Consider the following 19,742-nt stretch of genomic DNA (forward strand, 5'->3'; position numbering starts at 1 on the left):
TATCTGTTTGATAGTTGAAAATGAACTGGAAATGAGTCTTAACACAATAATGATCCAAAGCATACTAAGGGCTCATTCACATGTGCATTAAATTCTGTGTTTAACCTGTTCTTGATCGTGCCGTTGCCAAAAGACGGTCTTCCAGTTCTGGGAGGGTGTTCATGAACGTCCTCCCGAAATCAAGCTCCCTGTGCACCTCCTGGGGCGCACATCCAAGAAGTGTCTGTAATCACTGTGTCCCCTGGACACAGCACATCACAGATTGGGGTAAAGGAACAATCACAGAGTCCCTTTACCATGTGATTGCCGTGTCCAATGATAGATGTAAACCCAGCAGGTCATCGGGGGTTTACAGCTCTCCTTCCCTCACACAGAGATGAACTGTGAGGGAAGGAGAGACAGCTGTGCAGTTCGCAGCGAGTTACAGTTTGCTTTACAGTGCCCAACAGTGTTTCACACAGTGCCCAACAGTGTCACACAGTGCCCAACAGTGTCACACAGTGCCCATCACTATTGTCTCATCAATGCTGCTTATCAGTGCCACTAATTAGTGCTGCCTCAATCAGTGGAGCCTTATCAACATCCATCTGAGCTACCTAATCAGTGCACATCAGTGTAACAGATCAGTCCTGCCTCATCAGTGCCCATTAGTGCCGCTTATCAGTTCTGCCGCTTCAGTGTAGCCTCATCAGTGCACATCAGTGTAGCTGACTAGTGCCGCCTCATTTGTGCAGCCCCATCCATGCAGTCTCATCTGTGCAACCTTAGTGCACATCAGTGCAGTCTCATCAACACCCATCAGTGCATATCAGCACCCATCCGTGCAGCCTCATCAGCACCCACACATGTAGCCCCATCAGCACCCATCAGTGCAGGCTCATCAGTGCCACTCCATCTCTGCAGCCTAATCTGTGCCGCCTCGTCAGTGCAGCTTCATCAGTGCATACCAGTGAACATAAGTGCAGCCTGATTAGCACCCATCAGTGCAGACTCATCAACATCCATCAGTACAGCCACATCAGCACCCATCAGTGCAGCCTCATCAACCACACATCAGTGTGGAATCATCAGCACCCATCAGTGCAGCCACATCTGTCACAATGTCCCCATCATAGCACTGTGTCACCACAGCCCACAGTCACCAGTATGTCTAAAAAATGATTTACCAGTGAGAAGGCATACCAAATTCTAAGTCTGACTGACGAGAGCAGCAGGGAGCTCTCTATGTCAGATTCTGATTACAAGCCAGTGCTAAGTAGTGGAACTGTAACAAAATCAGAGGAGGAGGAAAGTGTGCACACCAAACAAAGGTGTTCTGGCAGTTGTGCAGTGGCATTCACTAGTAGCGCAGTGCCATCCACCTGGAACGGAGTACCTCTGCAAGAAAGGCCAGGTACTAGTGGGTTGACAGGTCAGCCCCCAAAGGGTTAGGACCCATGCCAGTCTACCAGATGCCCTTGCAAACCCTCTATTGCTTCCCCCTCAATCAGGAGCAGCTAATATTCCCCCTTTTACCGCCCAGCCAGGTGTCCAGACCTACGTGGAAAACTTTGCGCCCATTGATTTTTTTGTTTAATTTTTACAGATGACCTATTTAATTGTGGACCAGTGTACCCTCTATGCCCAACAATTTATAGCCAACAACCCAACTTCCAGTTATCCCCTTTTACCATGAATGGAAACCGGTAACAGTGAGGAGTTCAAGATCTTTTGGGGCCTCACATTTAATATGGGAAAATTTTGCCAAATTATATATCCCAGACAAAAAACATCTATGTGGATGAATCACTTGTCCACTTTACTGGCAAGCTGAGCTTAAAGCAGTTCATCTCCCCAGCCCAATATGGGGTGAAACTATACAAGTTCTGTGACAGAGCCAAGGGGTACGTGTATGTATTCCATGATGCAGTGAGCAGACTCCATGTACACCATTTTCCCGATAAAGTCCCTCCCAGAGAAAAAGGCCATACCATACTTGTGTGCAATATTAGAGAATTCCTGCCTTTTCCCATTTTGCCATTTGCCTTCACCCTCATCATGCCACTGCCTGCTCGGAACTGACCCTGGCCTGGTATTCAAACATGCCTCTGCCTGCCTCCTAAACCAACCATACATCTGTCTGCTCCGGAACTGAGCCTGGTCTGTTTATTGACGATAAAAAATATATTTATAATCTTGAGCGCTTCTATGGATAACAATAACCTTTCTCCTAATATTGACTCAGTGTAAATGTGAAATTACATATATATATAATCAATTAATGAATAATCCAAAAGTAGCTGCTTTTGCACATTACCATTATCCCATATAAGGCAAAACTAATTAACACAGTGACCAGTGCAGTACTACAATATAAAGTGAAATCACAACATACAGTTAGGTCCATATATATTTGGACACAGGCACAATTTTAGTTTTTTTCAGGTATTAACCAAAATATATTCAAGCTATAGTTATATAATGAATATGGGCTGAAGGTGCACACTTTCAGGTTTAATTTGAGGGTTAACTCAACATGGGCATTACTAAAAAAAATGAATTGCGGTTGTTTTGGTCCACAGACCCAATTCATCATATGCCCGTGTTCTCTGCTGCCATGGCCAGGCATAGATATGAAAGTATAATGTGTTTTATGCATTTTAACAAGAACACACTCTGTTGTCCTTGGGGTGACCCTGAATTTGACCGGCTCCAGAAAATTCAGCCCCTCGTAAATCACCTTAACCAAAAATTTGCAGATGTCTATACTCCCCAGCAAACAATCTGCGTTGACAAGTCCCTCATTAACCAATACACGCCCTGCCAATAGCCAAAAGGCGGCTGGCAAAAGGTATTGGATTTCCGGGTTGGACGCCAAATGGCGTCCCCCCGCACATGTGCACTTTTTGCGCTTGCAGAGCCGCTCAGCGGCGCGATCTGTCACCGGCCGTGTACCTTGGACACGGCCGATGACAGATCTGAGTATCGGCCCCATTGCCGGTACCATGTGACCTGCTGTCACATGGTACCGGCAACCTGCTGTGACCAATCACAGCAGACCTGCTGTGACCAATCACAGCAGGTCACATGACAGTTGTATACAATGGATGGCTTCATTCATGCCATCCATTGTATACTACTGTCTAGCTGTGAATGGTCACAGCTAATCACATGCACATGTCATGTGATTAGCTGTGGCCAAATCACAGCTAAGCACAAAAAAAAAAAAACCCTGAATGAATCAACGTCATTCAGGTAAATGCTTGCTTATAGTAGCAAAGTAATTCTTTGCTATAAGCAAATTGCGTAAAAAAAAAATTAAAAAATACTGACCACTTCCCCAAAGTAGTACAATGTTACTATGGTAAACTTTGTTGCCACAAGTTTTTGGAAAATGAAGAAAGAAGACAAAACCATATTTTTTCTTTTCTTTTTTTATATTTCAAAACCTTGTGAGAAAAAAATGAGATCTGCAAAATACTCCCCATGCCTTTTTTTAAATTCCTTGGGGTTTCTACTTTCCAAAAAGGGGTTATTTGGGGGGGGGGGGTTTGGTGCTATCCTGGTATTCCAGGGCCTCTGAAATTGTGATAGGTAGTGAGGAAGTGAAATGAGGAGGTTACGCACCTTCAGGCTTTCAAAGTGGTCATTGGATTTCAGGCTCCTCTACATGGTTAGGCTCCCAAAAAGTCTCACACATGTGGTATCCCCATACTCGGTAGAAGTAGCAGAATGTATTTTGGGGTGTATTCCACATATACCCATGGCTTGTGTGAGAAATACATAATTTAAATGGCAACTTTGTGTACAAAATAAAATAAAATGTTTTTGTCATTTTCCAAAAACTTGTGGAAAAAAAATAAATCTTCCATGGACTCAATATGCCTCTCAGCAGATAGCTTAGGGTGTCTACTTTCCGAAAAGGGGTCATTTGGGGGTTTTCGTGCTGTCCTGGTATTTTAGCACCTCAGGAAATGTGATGGGCAGTCAGAAAGTAATAGCTCTGTAAATTCCATTGTCTATACCATAGTTTGTAGATGCTATAACTTTCACACAAAGCAATCAATATACACTTATTGGAATTTGTTTTACCAAAAACCATGTAGCAGAATACATTTTGGCCTAAATTTATGATGAAATTTGAGTATTTTGGATATTTTTTATGACAGAAATAAGAAAATATCGTTTTTTTCTGAATTTTTTTTTGTTTATAGCACCAAACATAAAAAGCACACAGATGATCAAATACCACCATAAGAAAGCTCTATTTGTGTGAAAAAAAGGACATAAATTTCATTTATGTACCATATTGCTTGAGCGTGCAATTGTCAGTTAAACTAGTGCAACGCTGTATAGCAAAAAAATGGCGTAAATTGCAGTATCTATACCAGCAATTGGTAAACTACGGCCCGGCGGACCTTTTAATCCGGCCCGCGGAGCTAGGCTCCCGCTAGGCTCCTCTCACAGTCCGCCCTGAAGACCGGTGTAGCACGAAGATCTGTCTCCAATGAGGATCTGTCCCCCTCAACGTATCTGCGCATGTGCCGGAGATCGCCGATCGGCTGCCAATGCCTGAAACTGGCACATGCGCAGATACGTCGAGGGGGGACAGATCCTCATAGGAGACAGATTTTCATGCTACACCGGAACGGCGCGGGAATACGGCGAGAGGAACGCGCGGAGTAAAGGTAAGTGAATTGACACAGGGGGGACTTCAGGACTTAATATGGGGGATGAATTAATATGGGGAATGAATTACTATATGGGGGATGAATTAATAGGGGGGATGAATTACTATGGGGGATGAATTACTATATGGGGGATGAATTACTATATGGGGGATTAATTACTATGGGGGATGAATTACTATATGGGGGATTAATTACTATGGGGGATGAATTACTATATGGGGGATGAATTTACTATATGGGGGATGAATTACTATAGGGGGGATGAATTACTATATGGGGGATGAATTACTATGTGGGGGATGAATTACTATGTGGGGGATGAATTAATATGGGGAATGAATTACTATATGGGGGATGAATTACTATGTGGGGGATGAATTAATATGGGGGGGATGAATTAATATGGGGGATGAATTACTATAGGGGGGATGAATTACTATATGGGGGATGAATTACTATGGGGGATGAATTACTATATGGGGGATGAATTACTATGGGGGATGAATTACTATGGGGGATGAATTACTATGTGGGGGATGAATTACTATGTGGGGGATGAATTACTATGTGGGGGATGAATTACTATACGGGGGATGAATTACTATGGGGGATGAATTACTATGTGGGGGATGAATTACTATGTGGGGGATGAATTACTATGGGGGATGAATTACTATGTGGGGGATGAATTACTATGTGGGGGATGAATTACTATGTGGGGGATGAATTACTTTGGGGGATGAATTACTATGGGGGATGAATTACTATATGGGGGATGAATTACTATGAGGGATGAATTACTATATGGGGGATGAATTACTATATGGGGGATGAATTACTATATGGGGGATGAATTACTATGGGGGATGAATTACTCTATGGGGGATGAATTACTATATGGGGGATGAATTACTATATGGGGGATGAATTACTATTAGGGGGATGAATTACTATGGGGGATGAATTACTATGGGGGATGAATTACTATATGGGGGATGAATTACTATATGGGGGATGAATTACTATGTGGGGGATGAATTACTATGTGGGGGATGAATTACTATATGGGGGATGAATTACTATGGGGGATGAATTACTATGGGGGATGAATTACTATGTGGGGGATGAATTACTATGTGGGGGATGAATTACTATGTGGGGGATGAATTACTATGTGGGGGATGAATTACTATGTGGGGGATGAATTACTATACGGGGGATGAATTACTATGGGGGATGAATTACTATGTGGGGGATGAATTACTATGTGGGGGATGAATTACTATGTGGGGGATGAATTACTATGTGGGGGATGAATTACTATGGGGGATGAATTACTATATGGGGGATGAATTACTATGGGGGATGAATTACTATATGGGGGATGAATTACTATGGGGGATGAATTACTATGTGGGGGATGAATTACTATGTGGGGGATGAATTACTATGTGGGGGATGAATTACTATATGGGGGATGAATTACTATATGGGGGATGAATTACTATGGGGGATGAATTACTATGTGGGGGATGAATTACTATGTGGGGGATGAATTACTATATGGGGGATGAATTACTATATGGGGGATGAATTACTATGTGGGGGATGAATTACTTTGGGGGATGAATTACTATGGGGGATGAATTACTATATGGGGGATGAATTACTATGAGGGATGAATTACTATATGGGGGATGAATTACTATATGGGGGATGAATTACTATGGGGGATGAATTACTATATGGGGGATGAATTACTATATGGGGGATGAATTACTATTAGGGGGATGAATTACTATGGGGGATGAATTACTATGGGGGATGAATTACTATATGGGGGATGAATTACTATGAGGGATGAATTACTATATGGGGGATGAATTACTATGTGGGGGATGAATTACTATGTGGGGGATGAATTACTATGTGGGGGATGAATTACTATATGGGGGATGAATTACTATATGGGGGATGAATTACTATGGGGGATGAATTACTATGGGGGATGAATTACTATATGGGGGATGAATTACTATGCTTACTATGGGGGAATATTACTATACTTACTATGGATGACACATACACATCATTCATCTACTCTTGGTCCGGCCCCTGGGTCCAATATATGAACCCATTGCGGCCCTCAAGTCAAAAAGTTTGCCCACCCCTGATCTATACCATAGATTGCAGACGCTATAACTTACACACAAAGCAATCAATATACACTTATTGGGATTTTTTTTCACCAAAAACATGTAGCAGAATACATTTTGGCCTAAATTTATGACAAACTTTGAGTTTACTATATATTTTTTATAGTCGAAAGTAAAAACAATTGTTTTTCTTCAAAATTTTCGGTCTTTTTTTGTTTATAGCGCGAAAAATAAAAAAAGCACAGGTGATCAAATAGCACCGAAAGAAAGCTCTATTTGTGTGAAAAAAAGGACGTAAATTTCGTTTGGGTACATCATTGCCTGACCGCACAATTATTAGTTGGAATAGTGCAGCACTGAATAGCAAAAAGAGGCCTGGTCATTAAAGGGGGTAAATCCTCAGCATGACAAGTGGTTAAAGAGATTTGGGTGGGAAGTAGTCTCTAACCCCGTGTCCAGGTCCTACCTGACCGAGGCCTTAAGCCTGATATTTCTGCCAGCTGCCGACTAACCCTGGCCTGTTAATTGATCATGCCTCTACCTGCTGCCTGAACTCTCCACACCTCTTCCTGCTATCTGTACTGACTATGGACCATGTCCTTGCCTACTGCCAGTACCAATACTCTGGCTGCTGCCTGGGTAATTCATTTGGCTGTTGCTGACCACTTATCTGCCTGCTGCCTGGGCCAATGCTTTGGGTGTTGCTGACCACATATCTGCCTGCTGCCTGGGCCAATGCTTTGGGTGTTGCTGACCACATATCTGCCTCCTGCTTGGACCAATGCTTTGGCTGTACTGTCAACTGCATGTACTGCCTGCTGCCTGTACTGTCTATGGACAGTATTCCTGCCTGCTGCCTGGACATCTCATTTTGCTGTCACTGACCACATCCCTGCCTGCTGCCTGGACCAATGCTCTCCTCTGTGGACAACTGCATTACTAAAACCACAGGTCAATCCTTTGTTTACCCTTTGCTAAGCTGAATGCGGTCATTTTGTGGGCCCTGGTGCTTCAGGGCCTTTGAAAATTTGATAGGTAGTCAGGGAATTAGTCAGGGAATGTGTAATTTATGCCCCTTTTATGCCCTCAGAATGCCCGATGGTGCTACTTGGATGTTGGGACCGTCTATGTGGCCAAGCTGTGGAAAAGTCTCACACACGTGGTATTGCTATACTCAGGAGGAGTAGCAGAATGTATTTTGGGATGTAATTCTTGGTATGTACATCCTGTGTGTTAGAAATATCTTATGAAATGACAACTTTGTGTGAAAAAAATGTTTTAATTTTCTTTCCGCATTTTCCATAAACATTTGAAAAAAATACCATGTTCAAAATACTTAATATGCCTCCTAGAATAAACATTGGGGTGTTTGCTTTCTAAAAATGGGTTCAAGCTGAGGATACATGTGGTATCACCATACTCAGGTGGAGTAGCAGAATGTATTTTGGGGTGTAATTTTTGGTATGTACATGCTGTTTGCTAGAATTATCATATTTTTTTCACAAAAAGTTGTCAATTTATAAGTTTTCATTTTCTTTACACATTTTCCATAAACCTTTGAAAAAAAAATACATATTCAAAATACTTATTATGCCTCCTAGAATATGCGATGTTTGCTTCCAAAATGGGTTCATTTTGTAGGTAATTCCAGTGTCATGGTGGTTCAGGCCTTCAAAAATGTGATAGGTATTCAGGAAATTAGATGTGTAGTTTACACCCCTTTTTATGCCCCTAGAATGCCTGATGGTGCTACTTGGATGTTGGGCCCCTCTATGTGCCCAAGCTGTGGAAAAGTCTCACACATGTGGTATTGCCATACTCAGAAGGAGTAGCAGCTCCCAGCACACGTCCAGTACTCACGGAAAGGTCCCAATCTCCTCTTTCGATCGGGACCTTTCCTGATCATGTGACCGCCGTGACGGTGTGACACGGCGGTCACATGACCCTAAACCCCGCCCCGCCTCCTGGCTTCTGAAACCCTTGGAAGGGCAGGGAGGCACTGGCGCCAAGGGGTTAAGCAGTGTTTTTAATGCCACATAACCGCCCTTTGATGACTGTCATGAATATTACAATGGACACCACACAGTGCAATACTCACAGGCATGGAAGCATTGTGTTGTGCCAAAAAGTAAGCAGCATGCTGCTTTCAAAAGGCATCACCGCTTATCAGCGTAGTGGGCCATAACTGCACCTACAGCCTTTACTGCTCATTAGTAAAGCATTTATAAAGACTTAGCTGGGTTCTGGGGAAGGATCCTGTATCCCAGAATGCACTGGAGAATAACAGAAAACTAGGACAGAGCAGCTCCAGTCATTTCCTATTTGTATAAAGCAGGCATGTGGTAATACCATTTTCTTGTGTGTGCAGGCAAAAGCATCAAGCCAGACAGCAATACTGACACTACCAGGCAAGGATAGAGGCACTGATCATTACTGCCAATATCAAAGCTTTTTGTTTGCCAGCAAGTGATGGTACACGGAAGTGACGATGCCAGTAATTGTCATGAAGGCTGATAATGTATCAGTGCTCATAGAAGATGTGGGCAGTGGGAAGATTTAATACCTGATTTTGAGACAAATATCAGCCATGGAATCGGCTCACTGACCATCACAAGGAAGGGAGACCTGATAGGGTAATTGTCTGAAGAAATGTCATCTTGAGCTGTACCAAGCCAAGTGTTAAAGAGACCAAAGTATATGAATCCATCTTGAGGAATGTTCACAAAAATTTCTGCTATCACACCACAACCTAACCACTCCTCAAAGCAGATAATTTCCTCTTTTAAGCACTTCCCCTTGAAAAAACAATAATTTCATGGGCGTTTAACAAGCTTTATGTTTCTTCAACACATCAAAAACGTCTCAAAAACAGTGTCATTCACCAAGGACTGGCTTAAGAATAAAACATGGAGGGGTGTGGAATAATATACTCAAATTCCTGATTTAAATCCCATTAAAATGTTTGGGGAATATGAAAGGGGCAGTTCATGCAAGGAAATGTGCAAACATCTTTTGCAACCTTTAGGAATTTACATGGAGGAGTGGTCAAAAATGTCACAGTCTACGTCAGGTCCTGGTAAGGCAGTTAAACAAAATTCCTACAAAAATTGTTGCTGCTAAAGGAGGCAACATCAGCTGCTCTTTTTCCACAGTGTACTACTGCATCTACTTGGTAGATAAAGGCTTAAAAAGGCAAATTTCCTGTGTGTTTGTAGTTATATCACCTTTATCTGTAGGAACAGTTTGAATGATGACCTATTGCTTGCATGTTGAAATATGTTGAAAAAGGCAACAATTTACATGGGGTGTACTTTACATGACTGTGAGTACAAAGCTGTGGGAAAGAGAAAACAATATCACTAGAAAACGGCAATTCGAAAAGCTGTTGCCTCTTCTTTCTGTGTTCACCTTTTTCCTCCTGACCATGCTATTTAACCTACAATAGTCTACAATAGCCTAGTTCACAGCTTTCTAGATGTGTTCAGAGTCATTCTTTTACCATGAAACCATCACACATGTGGATTTGAAAACATCACAAACTAACAAAATGAATTCTATTTTTATAGGATAATGATCACCTACCTGTGCGTTACCTGAGAACCTCGAAGGCTTGACATGGTTTCCTCTAAATTTTGCCTTAAATCCAAGACATTTTGAACAGTTCGTTTCCTCTGAGTCTCAGGATCTATCAAAGCAAAAGAGACAGAATTTCAGCACAGAGCTGTATACAAACCATTTCTTCACTAGATGCTATCCAGAACATCAAAATGTTGACGATCCATAAATTAAGACCTATATGACTAACTTGAATTAATTACAGGCAGTTTCTTTCCTTTGAATTTAGCATTTAGAGGATTGCTGTGAGGGAGGTGTTACTTGCTTTACCTCAGCATATGTTTGCAGACAAACTTCCCACAGCAGGTTTGAATTAGTGCCTCTTTCGGGGCCTCAGTGCTAGAATTAGAGATCCTAGGGAGTAGAGGGTTAGTTTCGAGGAAATATGGGTTGGGACCCTCAAATTACCACTTGTAACAAGTATAGAAAATACATACCTTGTATTTAAAGAAGCCATTTGTTAGAACTTATATTCTTTAAATAACTGTTAGGCATAATATAACTGTATAGCTGACACTTTCCAACTGCAGCCTTTCATCCATTCAAATACAGTGGAAATATCCTGGCAGCATATGTTGAGATAAATACTTGAAATTGAGATTCAAAAGATGCAATTTCTCTGCCTAAAACATTAAAAAATGGACACTCCAGGAAGTTTAAGTTTATCCAGAAATAACAGCAACACACATATGAGATAGTACACTCTCTGCTGTTTGTCTCAAAAGGAAGAATTTATTGCTCCTCAAAGTTTATTGCTATATTTGAAAAAGATATAAGAAGACTTCAGGATACTATGACCACTGAGCCAAGTGTTGACCTTCCAATTTATATCACTGACTAATTTATAGAAAAAAGGACTGTTAACTGTTGTTAAATCATGAATTAAGGGAGAACGTGTGCTAGATCAGCCACGCCACGATCCAGCCTAATCGAGCTGCATCCAGCCGCACCAGGGGACCCACCCGCCCGCACAGCATACCCATCGCTTCCCCTACCACTCGGGATGCCCATCTCCACCTCCTGTCTCCTCTCCAGCCGCCACTCCAGAGCCACCTGTGGAACTGTCGGATGACCTGGGTGAGTGCAGCGCCACCCCAGACAGCCCCCTCTGAGGGTGTACCTTCTGGCAGGGAGTCCCCATTCTCCTCCGGCTCTTCCCTGGATAGGGCTATGGAGGGTATAGTCACCAGCCAGGGCAGCTTTTAGGCCTGATCAGAGTTACCATCTGCACCGTTGCAGCCTCCCCCCCCCCAAATATTCAGGGGGTCCTATCATTCTAGCCTGTTTTTTCTGCTTTATTAGAGAAAGGCCTGAAGAAAGCCAGAAATAAAATCACTGCTGATCTGAAACAGGAATTTAAAGATCTGGGCCCCTGCATTAATGCTATTGAAGACAAACTTGAAGCTACAGTTAGCAGAACGAATCAAAATACAGACTGCATCTCCAAGCTCCACGCTCCACGCTCAGAGGAAGCTCTGGCGAAAATTGACGAGCTAGAGAACAGGTCTCGTAGATATAATTTACATCTGGTCTGATCCTGGCCCAGTCTTAGTTACCATATCCTCGCTTTGCAGCACATAAAGCCATGGTTTGTGGCATTTTGATTCAGATAGCTGCTAGATACAAGAGACCCTATGATTCGGTGTTGAAACAGAAGGAAACTGAACTTCATGCCCTGCTCAAGGAACATAAAAAGAACCCCCACCTAGACATGCGTGTTAAGATTGAGGCTGCCAAGATAGGATTAAACGTCTGTCTCACTACCAAAGCTGAAAGCACCTGCGATGGACCCGGGCTAAATTCTATTCAATGGCTGACAACCCTGGCAAGTTATTGGCAACTAGACTGGCCCCCAGGCACCTTGCCCCACATTTCTAAAATGAGGAAGGCAGACAGCTCTTTTTTACACAAAACCTTGAGTTGGTTTTGCAAGAGTTCCATGCCTTTTATATTCTGACACGAATGACTCTGGCCATCCAGAATTCGATCATTTTATGGCCACTCTCCCCATCCCAACCCTTCTGTCAGAACACTGGGACCTCCTGGAACAAGACATCAAGGTTAGAAAGGTTTTGTCTGCTATTAAACAGGTCCCAATGGGCAGAGCACCAGACCCTGGTGGCCAAACGGTCCTTTATTATAAAAGGTTTGCAGCTCTTCTGGTTCCTCCAGTTTCAGTATTTTAATGCTATCCAAAAAGGGGAACCCATAGATCCTGACTCTAACAGGGCATTTATAACCCTACTTCCGAAGCCCCACAAAGATCCAAGCGATGTGGCAAATTATAGGCCAATTTAATTGATGACTTGAAGCTTTTTACTAAAATACACGCTAATAGATTATTGGCCTTCTTGGCTCGTTATATACACTCAGACCAAGTGGAATTTTTGCCTCATAGATAAGCGGATCAAATGTGGCAAGCTATCAATTTAATCTCCGTTACACTCTTCTTGGGATGTAGAAGCGGCCCGCACTGGGATGCTCCTATCACTAGACAATTGCACGGCATTTGACTCGCTCTCCTGGCCTTATCTATTTCGAATTCTGGAAAAATTGAATTTTGGTCCCAAATTTCTCACCTCACTCTGCTCCTTATATAGTAGACTAATGGCCCAGATATCTTTGCGAGGCCACAAACCGGAACCTCTTGCCATCGCGCCCGACAACTTTTATTTCCTGATACCAACTCGGCTTGCTCTTGGACCTGTCTGCTCTGCTTAACCCCTGATCTGACCTCAGCTTGGCTAACGAATATCCTCTCTTGCTCCTCTGTGTATGACCTCGGCTATCCCATCTGACCACATCTGCTCTGATTTCCACCTGCTACCTGACCTCGGCTTGAACTGGCTATCCTGTGATCCTCTGTTTCCCGGAAGGCTTGCATACCTCGCACAGGCACCACCTGTCTGCAGATCCCATCTCAGTGCATCAGTGTGCTCCTGGGTGGACCACCAATGAGCACTCCTACAGGTGACCTGTGCCACTTTGGGCCTGACTCCTGCTGTCCCACTCTCAGGGGAGTCTGGAACTTAGCCGCATGGGAAGCCCTCTCTACCATTGGCCTCTAACACCAGGTACGCGATAGGTGCTGCATTACTTTAACTGACAATTGCGCGGTCATGCAATGCTGCACCCAAATTAAATTTAAGTCCTTTTTTCCCCATGAATAGAGCTTTCTTTCGGTGGTATTTGATGGCCTGTGCATTTTTTATTTTTTGAGCTATAAAAAAAAGCCGACAATTTTGAGAAAAAAAAAGTATTTTTTTGACTTTTTGCTATTAAACATGTCCAGTAAAAAAATGTAAAAAATCTAATTTCGTTATAAATTTAGGCCAAAATATATTCTGCTACACGCCTTTGCTGAAAAAAATCCCAATATGTGGAAATTAATTGGTTTACGTGAAAGTTATAGCATTTAAAATGGCGGTGTATATACTGGGCTTTTTTTTTCTTTTACCAGTAATGGCAGCAATCAGCAAATTATAGTGGGACTGCGGCAGAATTCTGACACTGGAAAAAATTGGAATAAAAGTAAAGCGAGCGCTCAAAAAATCAGCTGCTGAACACTCTAAGGAATCACTGGACCTTATTACAAGAATATTAAGTATATATAGTGCAGCGCTGTAATGTAAAATAATTAAATGAGTAAAGGTAAAATAGTTCATAAAGTCCTTTCATAATAAAGTGATCATAAACATGTGAAGGCCTCCTCCTCATTAGGTGACTGGAATCAAACAGAAAAAATGCGCACTCACCGACCGCGCATTTTAAATGCGCATGTATGTAATTTTATCCAGATGACCAGCCAGGCATGCAGATCCAAAGAACACATAGATCATCCCTCTCAAATACTGACATCAGCCTTGGGTGCAGTAATAGACCTCCAGGTCCAGAGAGCCCTCTTGCCCCAAAAGATAGGCAGACAGGGGTCCCCCTCCTGGTTCCAGGTACCCCAGAAGTGGTAGATGTAGATCTGAAACCCTCCAGCAAGAGGGTCAAAGAAAAAAGGGAACGCCAATAGTGTAGTAGGTTCAAGAACTTTTATTGGATCAACAGTAGTTAAGCCAGGGTCACATGTGCACACAAATACCATCGACCATCAAGCGGACTGGTAAGTATGAAAGATGAATAAAACATGTACTAACCCGGCAAAGATAAGAATCAGAGACCACCGGACCTCCTCGTGGTCACAGTGGTCAAGAAGTCACACTTGCTACTGGCTCCTCCTGAGGCCTTTCGTGCTACTGCACTTCACCAGAGGGTGGACGCCATGGCGGTCGGTGAGTGCGCATTTTTTCTGTTTGATTCCAGTCACCTAATGAGGAAGAGGCCTTCACATGTTTATGATCACTTTATTATGAAAGGACTTTATGAACTATTTTACCTTTACTCATTTAATTATTTTTATAGCGCTGCACTATATATACTTAATATTCTTGTAATAAGGTCCAGTGATTCCTTAGAGTGTTCAGCAGCTGATTTTTTGAGCGCTCGCTTTACTTTTATTCCAATTTTTTCCAGTGTCAGAATTCTGCCGCAGTCCCACTATAATTTGCTGATTGCTGATTATTTTACATTACAAAGAGCAAAGAGATTAGCAAAGAGATTGCTAATTATTTTACATTACAGCGCTGCACTATATATACTTAATACTGGAAAAAATTGACTTGGTGTCACTGACATCCCCAGTGACACCAATACAGTGATCAGTGCAAATAAAAAGCACTGTAAGCACACTGCTTTATATGGCTCTGCTATGCACAGTCATGCAACGCATGTACAGGAGCTGACAGGGAGGAGGGCTGTTTTGTTTACAAGCAGTTTTCCCGCTCTTCGGAGATGCTCGGCAATCATCGGGCGCCAGCGAGTAATCACCGGCTGGGACCCGGTGATTGACAGCCGCGAATGGTGGCACAGGTAGGGCACTCACGTGTGCCCCGCTACCCTACCCTACACACAGCTGCCGCCCAGTAGCAGTATTTCTGCTATGGGGCAGCGCTAAAGCAGTTAAACATGTATAAAGTCAGTGTCGTCATAAACCATGTTAAAATGAATGCTGCCTAAACAAGTACAAATTAATTGCTACTACTGTTTACAAATGGCCGTGTAATAGCCACATAATAAAACTCCACAGGGAGATGTTTCTAATACAAGGTTCCTGCCAGTAATCCCAACTCAGTATACTTCAAGATGTCTGTAATAGTAATTTATCCTAAAATAGTTCACCAGAGAACAATACATTGTCCACAGCTACATTCAAATTGTGAAAACAACAGGAAAAGTAATTACACCAGTCAAGGTTATCATTTGCTAGGCTGTCCATACACTGTCCAAAAAACAAGCAATGTCATCAATTCAAGCAACACCTGCAGCATCCAGGCTGAAGCTCTGCCATACATGTTTCAATGGAACAGGATTCAATCCCCCACCAAGATGTTATGCAATTTCACCTAAAACCACTGTGTCTTGGGTTTACAGTGAACTATCCATTGCACAGAACAAAATTAGGGAAGAGATTTTCCAATATGTTGATAAATACAGTATGAATGTGACAGACATAGGCAGTCCTTTCATTTTCATTGAAAACAACAAAGAATTTAACATGAGCCGGCCACTATCTCGTCGGTTCTGAAGAAGATCACAGTACGAACTGTAAGTCTACAGTATGAATCATTTGGGCACCGACAGATATCTCATAGCTGATCATTTTCAGTAATACATCTACCATTCTATGGCCAATATTAGTAAATGACCAGATGATTCAAGTATTCCTTATATTTCCAACATATACTGTATAGTAAGGGTTATGTATTTACAAAAAATGGCATAGCCATTCATCCACTGAATCTGCATGTATATTCTTTCTGAGTGAATTGGGCAAAAACAAATGTTCTTTAGGCTATTTTCTCTTCTAAACAAATGTCCTTTTATTATGGACAGATGTGAAATACCACATTATGGCTACTAGATGGTGCTGAAGAGCAAAGGAAATGCATGCATCTTTGTAACAAATCTAGAGGACACTGGAGGAAATTAGAAAATAAATGTGAAAGAGGGTGATTGGACTTTACAAGGTCATAAGTAAGAATAAGTAGCTTGGTATTTATTTTACCTACAGCAGGGGTGTCAAACTCGTGGCCCTCCAGCTGTTGCAAAACTACAAGTCCCATCATGCCTCTGCCTTTGGGAATCATGCTTGTAACTGTCAATCTTGCAATGCCTCATGGGACTTGTAGTTTGACAACAGCTGGAGGGCCGCCAGTTTGACAGCCGTGGCCTACAGCATTTGTGGAGGAAGCTTGATTGTCTTGTCTCGTATGGAGGAGATTCAGGAGAAATCTGTGAGTTGAAGCTTTTTCTTAGGAAGTGTCGATATGACTGGCATACCTCCTTGATTCTGGAGAGGGATTATGGGAAATATCACTCGTCAATCCTTACCAGAACTGTAAGCAAGGCATAGCAATTAACATGGTCATAGGCCTGAAAGATAGTACAGGTTCCTTGGTGAGGTCTACTCCAGGATTGGGAAATTGTATATTGCTTTTAATGGATCTGACAGAACCAATCTCAGTGGATGAGGCAGTTCATACTATAGAAATGCTGGCTACCAAAAAATTGCCGGGGCCAGATGGTTTGAGAGCTGAATTGTACAAGTGTTTTAAATCCATTCTTGCTCCCTTTTTAGCGGAGGTTTTTAATTGTTGTCTAGAAGAGGGTTTGCTCCCTCTCTCCATGATTGAGATCTTGTGCCCCATCAGTCTTCTCAATGTTGACAGAAAGATCTTGGCGAAGATTCTTTTTTGGCGCTTGTCATCAGTAGCAGGCGATTTGTTGTCTAATCATCAGCACAGTTCAGTCCGAGGTTGAAGTACCTTTTCAGCAGTTTTAGCTGTCAGGGAGGTTTTGGAGCGATGCAGGGCTGCTAGATGGAGAAAGAACCTGCTGGCATTGGATCAGGTAAAAGCTTTTGATCATGTGAATCATGAGTATCTGTGATCGCTACTTGGTAGATACGGCCTGCCGAAGAGGTTTATATATTGGCTGAAAACATAATATAGACGGGCTGGGAGCATCCAACTTGTTTATGGTTAGGTTGGACGGCCTTTTTAGGTTAGCTCTGGTGTGCACCACGGATGTCCTCTGAACCCCCTACTATATGCTTTTGCAATTGACTCCTTTGTACGAAGATCATTGTGTGGGGTGCCTTTGGGCATTACTGGTACACTGCCTTTGAAGGTCGTGGCCTATGCCAATGATGTTTCTGTCATTATCTTTGGGATAGAGGAGGTGCAGGAGGTGGTCTCTGTGATAGATCATGTGAGGAAGTTGATTCAATGATGAAATGCATCAAGCGGATGTGACGTCAGGCACACGTCAGCTGCTTGTATTCCAAACACATATAAGCGCAATGTTTACACTATTAAACTGGATTTTAAGAAATATTGCACTATGGGAGTATGTTTATCTTTCATGGCCATTGAGAATTTGTGAAGAAGTGAGGAGACAGTTGGGCACGTTATTTGATTGTGAAAAGGTTATTTACAAGACATGCAGGGTAAGGTGCATATGGCTGAAGGGGAAGGGCTTGAGCATGTTGTTTTGGCTTTGCACACAGGTGGTGGATGAAGGATGGACACACGTATTGTGGATCTGATTCATGTTTAAAAGTGAAATGCACAATGTTCACCCTTAGAGGGGAAGAGTATTTAGGGGAAGAATGGTACACATTCTTTGCTTATTGCAGACTATATTGCACATAGCTGCATATGTAATTTTTGAGTATAAGAAATACTACACTATATTAGTTTTTTTTCTTTTGGAGATTTGGATCAGCACATTGGAAGACCACAGGACAGAGAGAGATTATATGGCATACGACACATTTTGGGAAAGGAGATCTTGATGGGAAAATAGGAAGATTGGAATAGGAAGTGGTGCGCTTTTGCTGGTATAACAAAGTATTGTGATGACCTTTTTTGATTGACAGCACACATTTTGCACGTCATATAATCTTTGGTTCCTATTAGTTCTGTGTTTACACACACCCACATGTTTGATTTTGTTTAACTGTTTCCATTCTGATGCCTCACACCTAAATAATGTGCTACTTGCTGGCAGTGAGAATGAAGAGTCACGGTTATAATTGTTTATTTAATGGTAGAAAACTATTTTAATGAGGTTTGAATGCTTACAGACTCCTTCCAGTTGGGTAAACCCAACTGTATGAGGTTACGTCCACACAGATACTAAAAGGGGAGTGCTTGCTGGCATTTTCATTGCCTGCCAAGCACCTCCTTTTGGAACTTATGTAACATCCTACACATGCCTGGTCTGCACCAATCTAAGTGATAAAGACGTTTGGGCCACACTATTTTATTCAATTTAATTGCTTGCCATGCTGAGTTTCCATCACAATGGTAAAGTGTTGTCAGCACAGGTGAAATAGAACCTGCAAAACATACAATAGATACTGGATGCTCCTCTATATCTAGAGCAGATATGGAATTGGCCAAAGTGCTCATGCGGAACAGAAATCTGTAATTTAAGATTAAAGTACAATTCCATCCAAATTGTTTTTCTTTTAATTTGTAAGTCCCCTTTCATACGACATAAACACAGTCTTGCTCAGCAGAGGATCTGTCCACTGATCCCCTGCTGAGCAGAGCAGAGCAGGAGGATGAGCCATCTGTGTACACTCAGTTTATGCAGAGCGGACACTTACAGCTCTATGGGCGGTCAGGTGTAAATGGACTCCGCTGTCTGTTTACACCTGACTGCCACCTGATCTGATCCACATAGATGGAGTAGGACAGATCTCCTTCCATTTGTTTTTTAGCAGACCGGATTGGAGGTAGGCAGGTGTTTACATACACAAATATGTTTATACCTATCAGTCCATAGGGGAAGATGGACCACTTAATCAAGCCCATCTGAAAAACTGACATGCGGACCTGCTGGGACCCTTCGTGTGAAAGGGGCCTTAGAATATGCAAGGGTTCAAAAACATGTCAGGTTTTAAATTGTTATTTTATCTCTTTCAAGATTTCTTCTCACTTTCTGTCCTCAGGGGACACAGACAGCAAGCAATAAATAAATACATTATAACGGCTCTAACTCTTTCCCACTTTACTCAAAGTGGTATTAAACCCAAAACCAAAAATGAAATACATTGCAGTTTACCAATCATTAGTTGTGGTGGCTGCATTAGTTTTCTTTATTTTTTTCCATCTGTTTTCACCTGGTGATCTGGATAGTAACATACCTCCTGTATTAGAGTGCTCCCAAAGGGGCATATTTGGAC

The 19,742-nt window shown here is 42.3% G+C and overlaps 1 protein-coding gene across 3 annotated transcripts in view; it reads right to left on the minus strand.

The window, feature by feature from the left end:
* Nucleotides 1-19,742, minus strand: part of NAV1 (neuron navigator 1) — a 277,210-nt gene that overhangs the window by 179,172 nt on the left and 78,296 nt on the right. For all 3 annotated transcript variants that reach the window (XM_089654094.1, XM_089654095.1, XM_089654093.1), the window contains one exon: nt 10,409-10,511. In XM_089654094.1, the coding sequence (XP_089510220.1) occupies nt 10,409-10,511 (103 nt within the window). The remainder of the gene's footprint in view (nt 1-10,408; nt 10,512-19,742) is intronic.

The sequence above is a fragment of the Staurois parvus genome, unplaced genomic scaffold (genome assembly GCF_062004578.1).
Source record: "Staurois parvus isolate SC_StPar_1 unplaced genomic scaffold, SC_StPar_1.0 ptg000744l, whole genome shotgun sequence".
In the NCBI taxonomy this organism is placed as follows: domain Eukaryota; kingdom Metazoa; phylum Chordata; class Amphibia; order Anura; family Ranidae; genus Staurois; species Staurois parvus.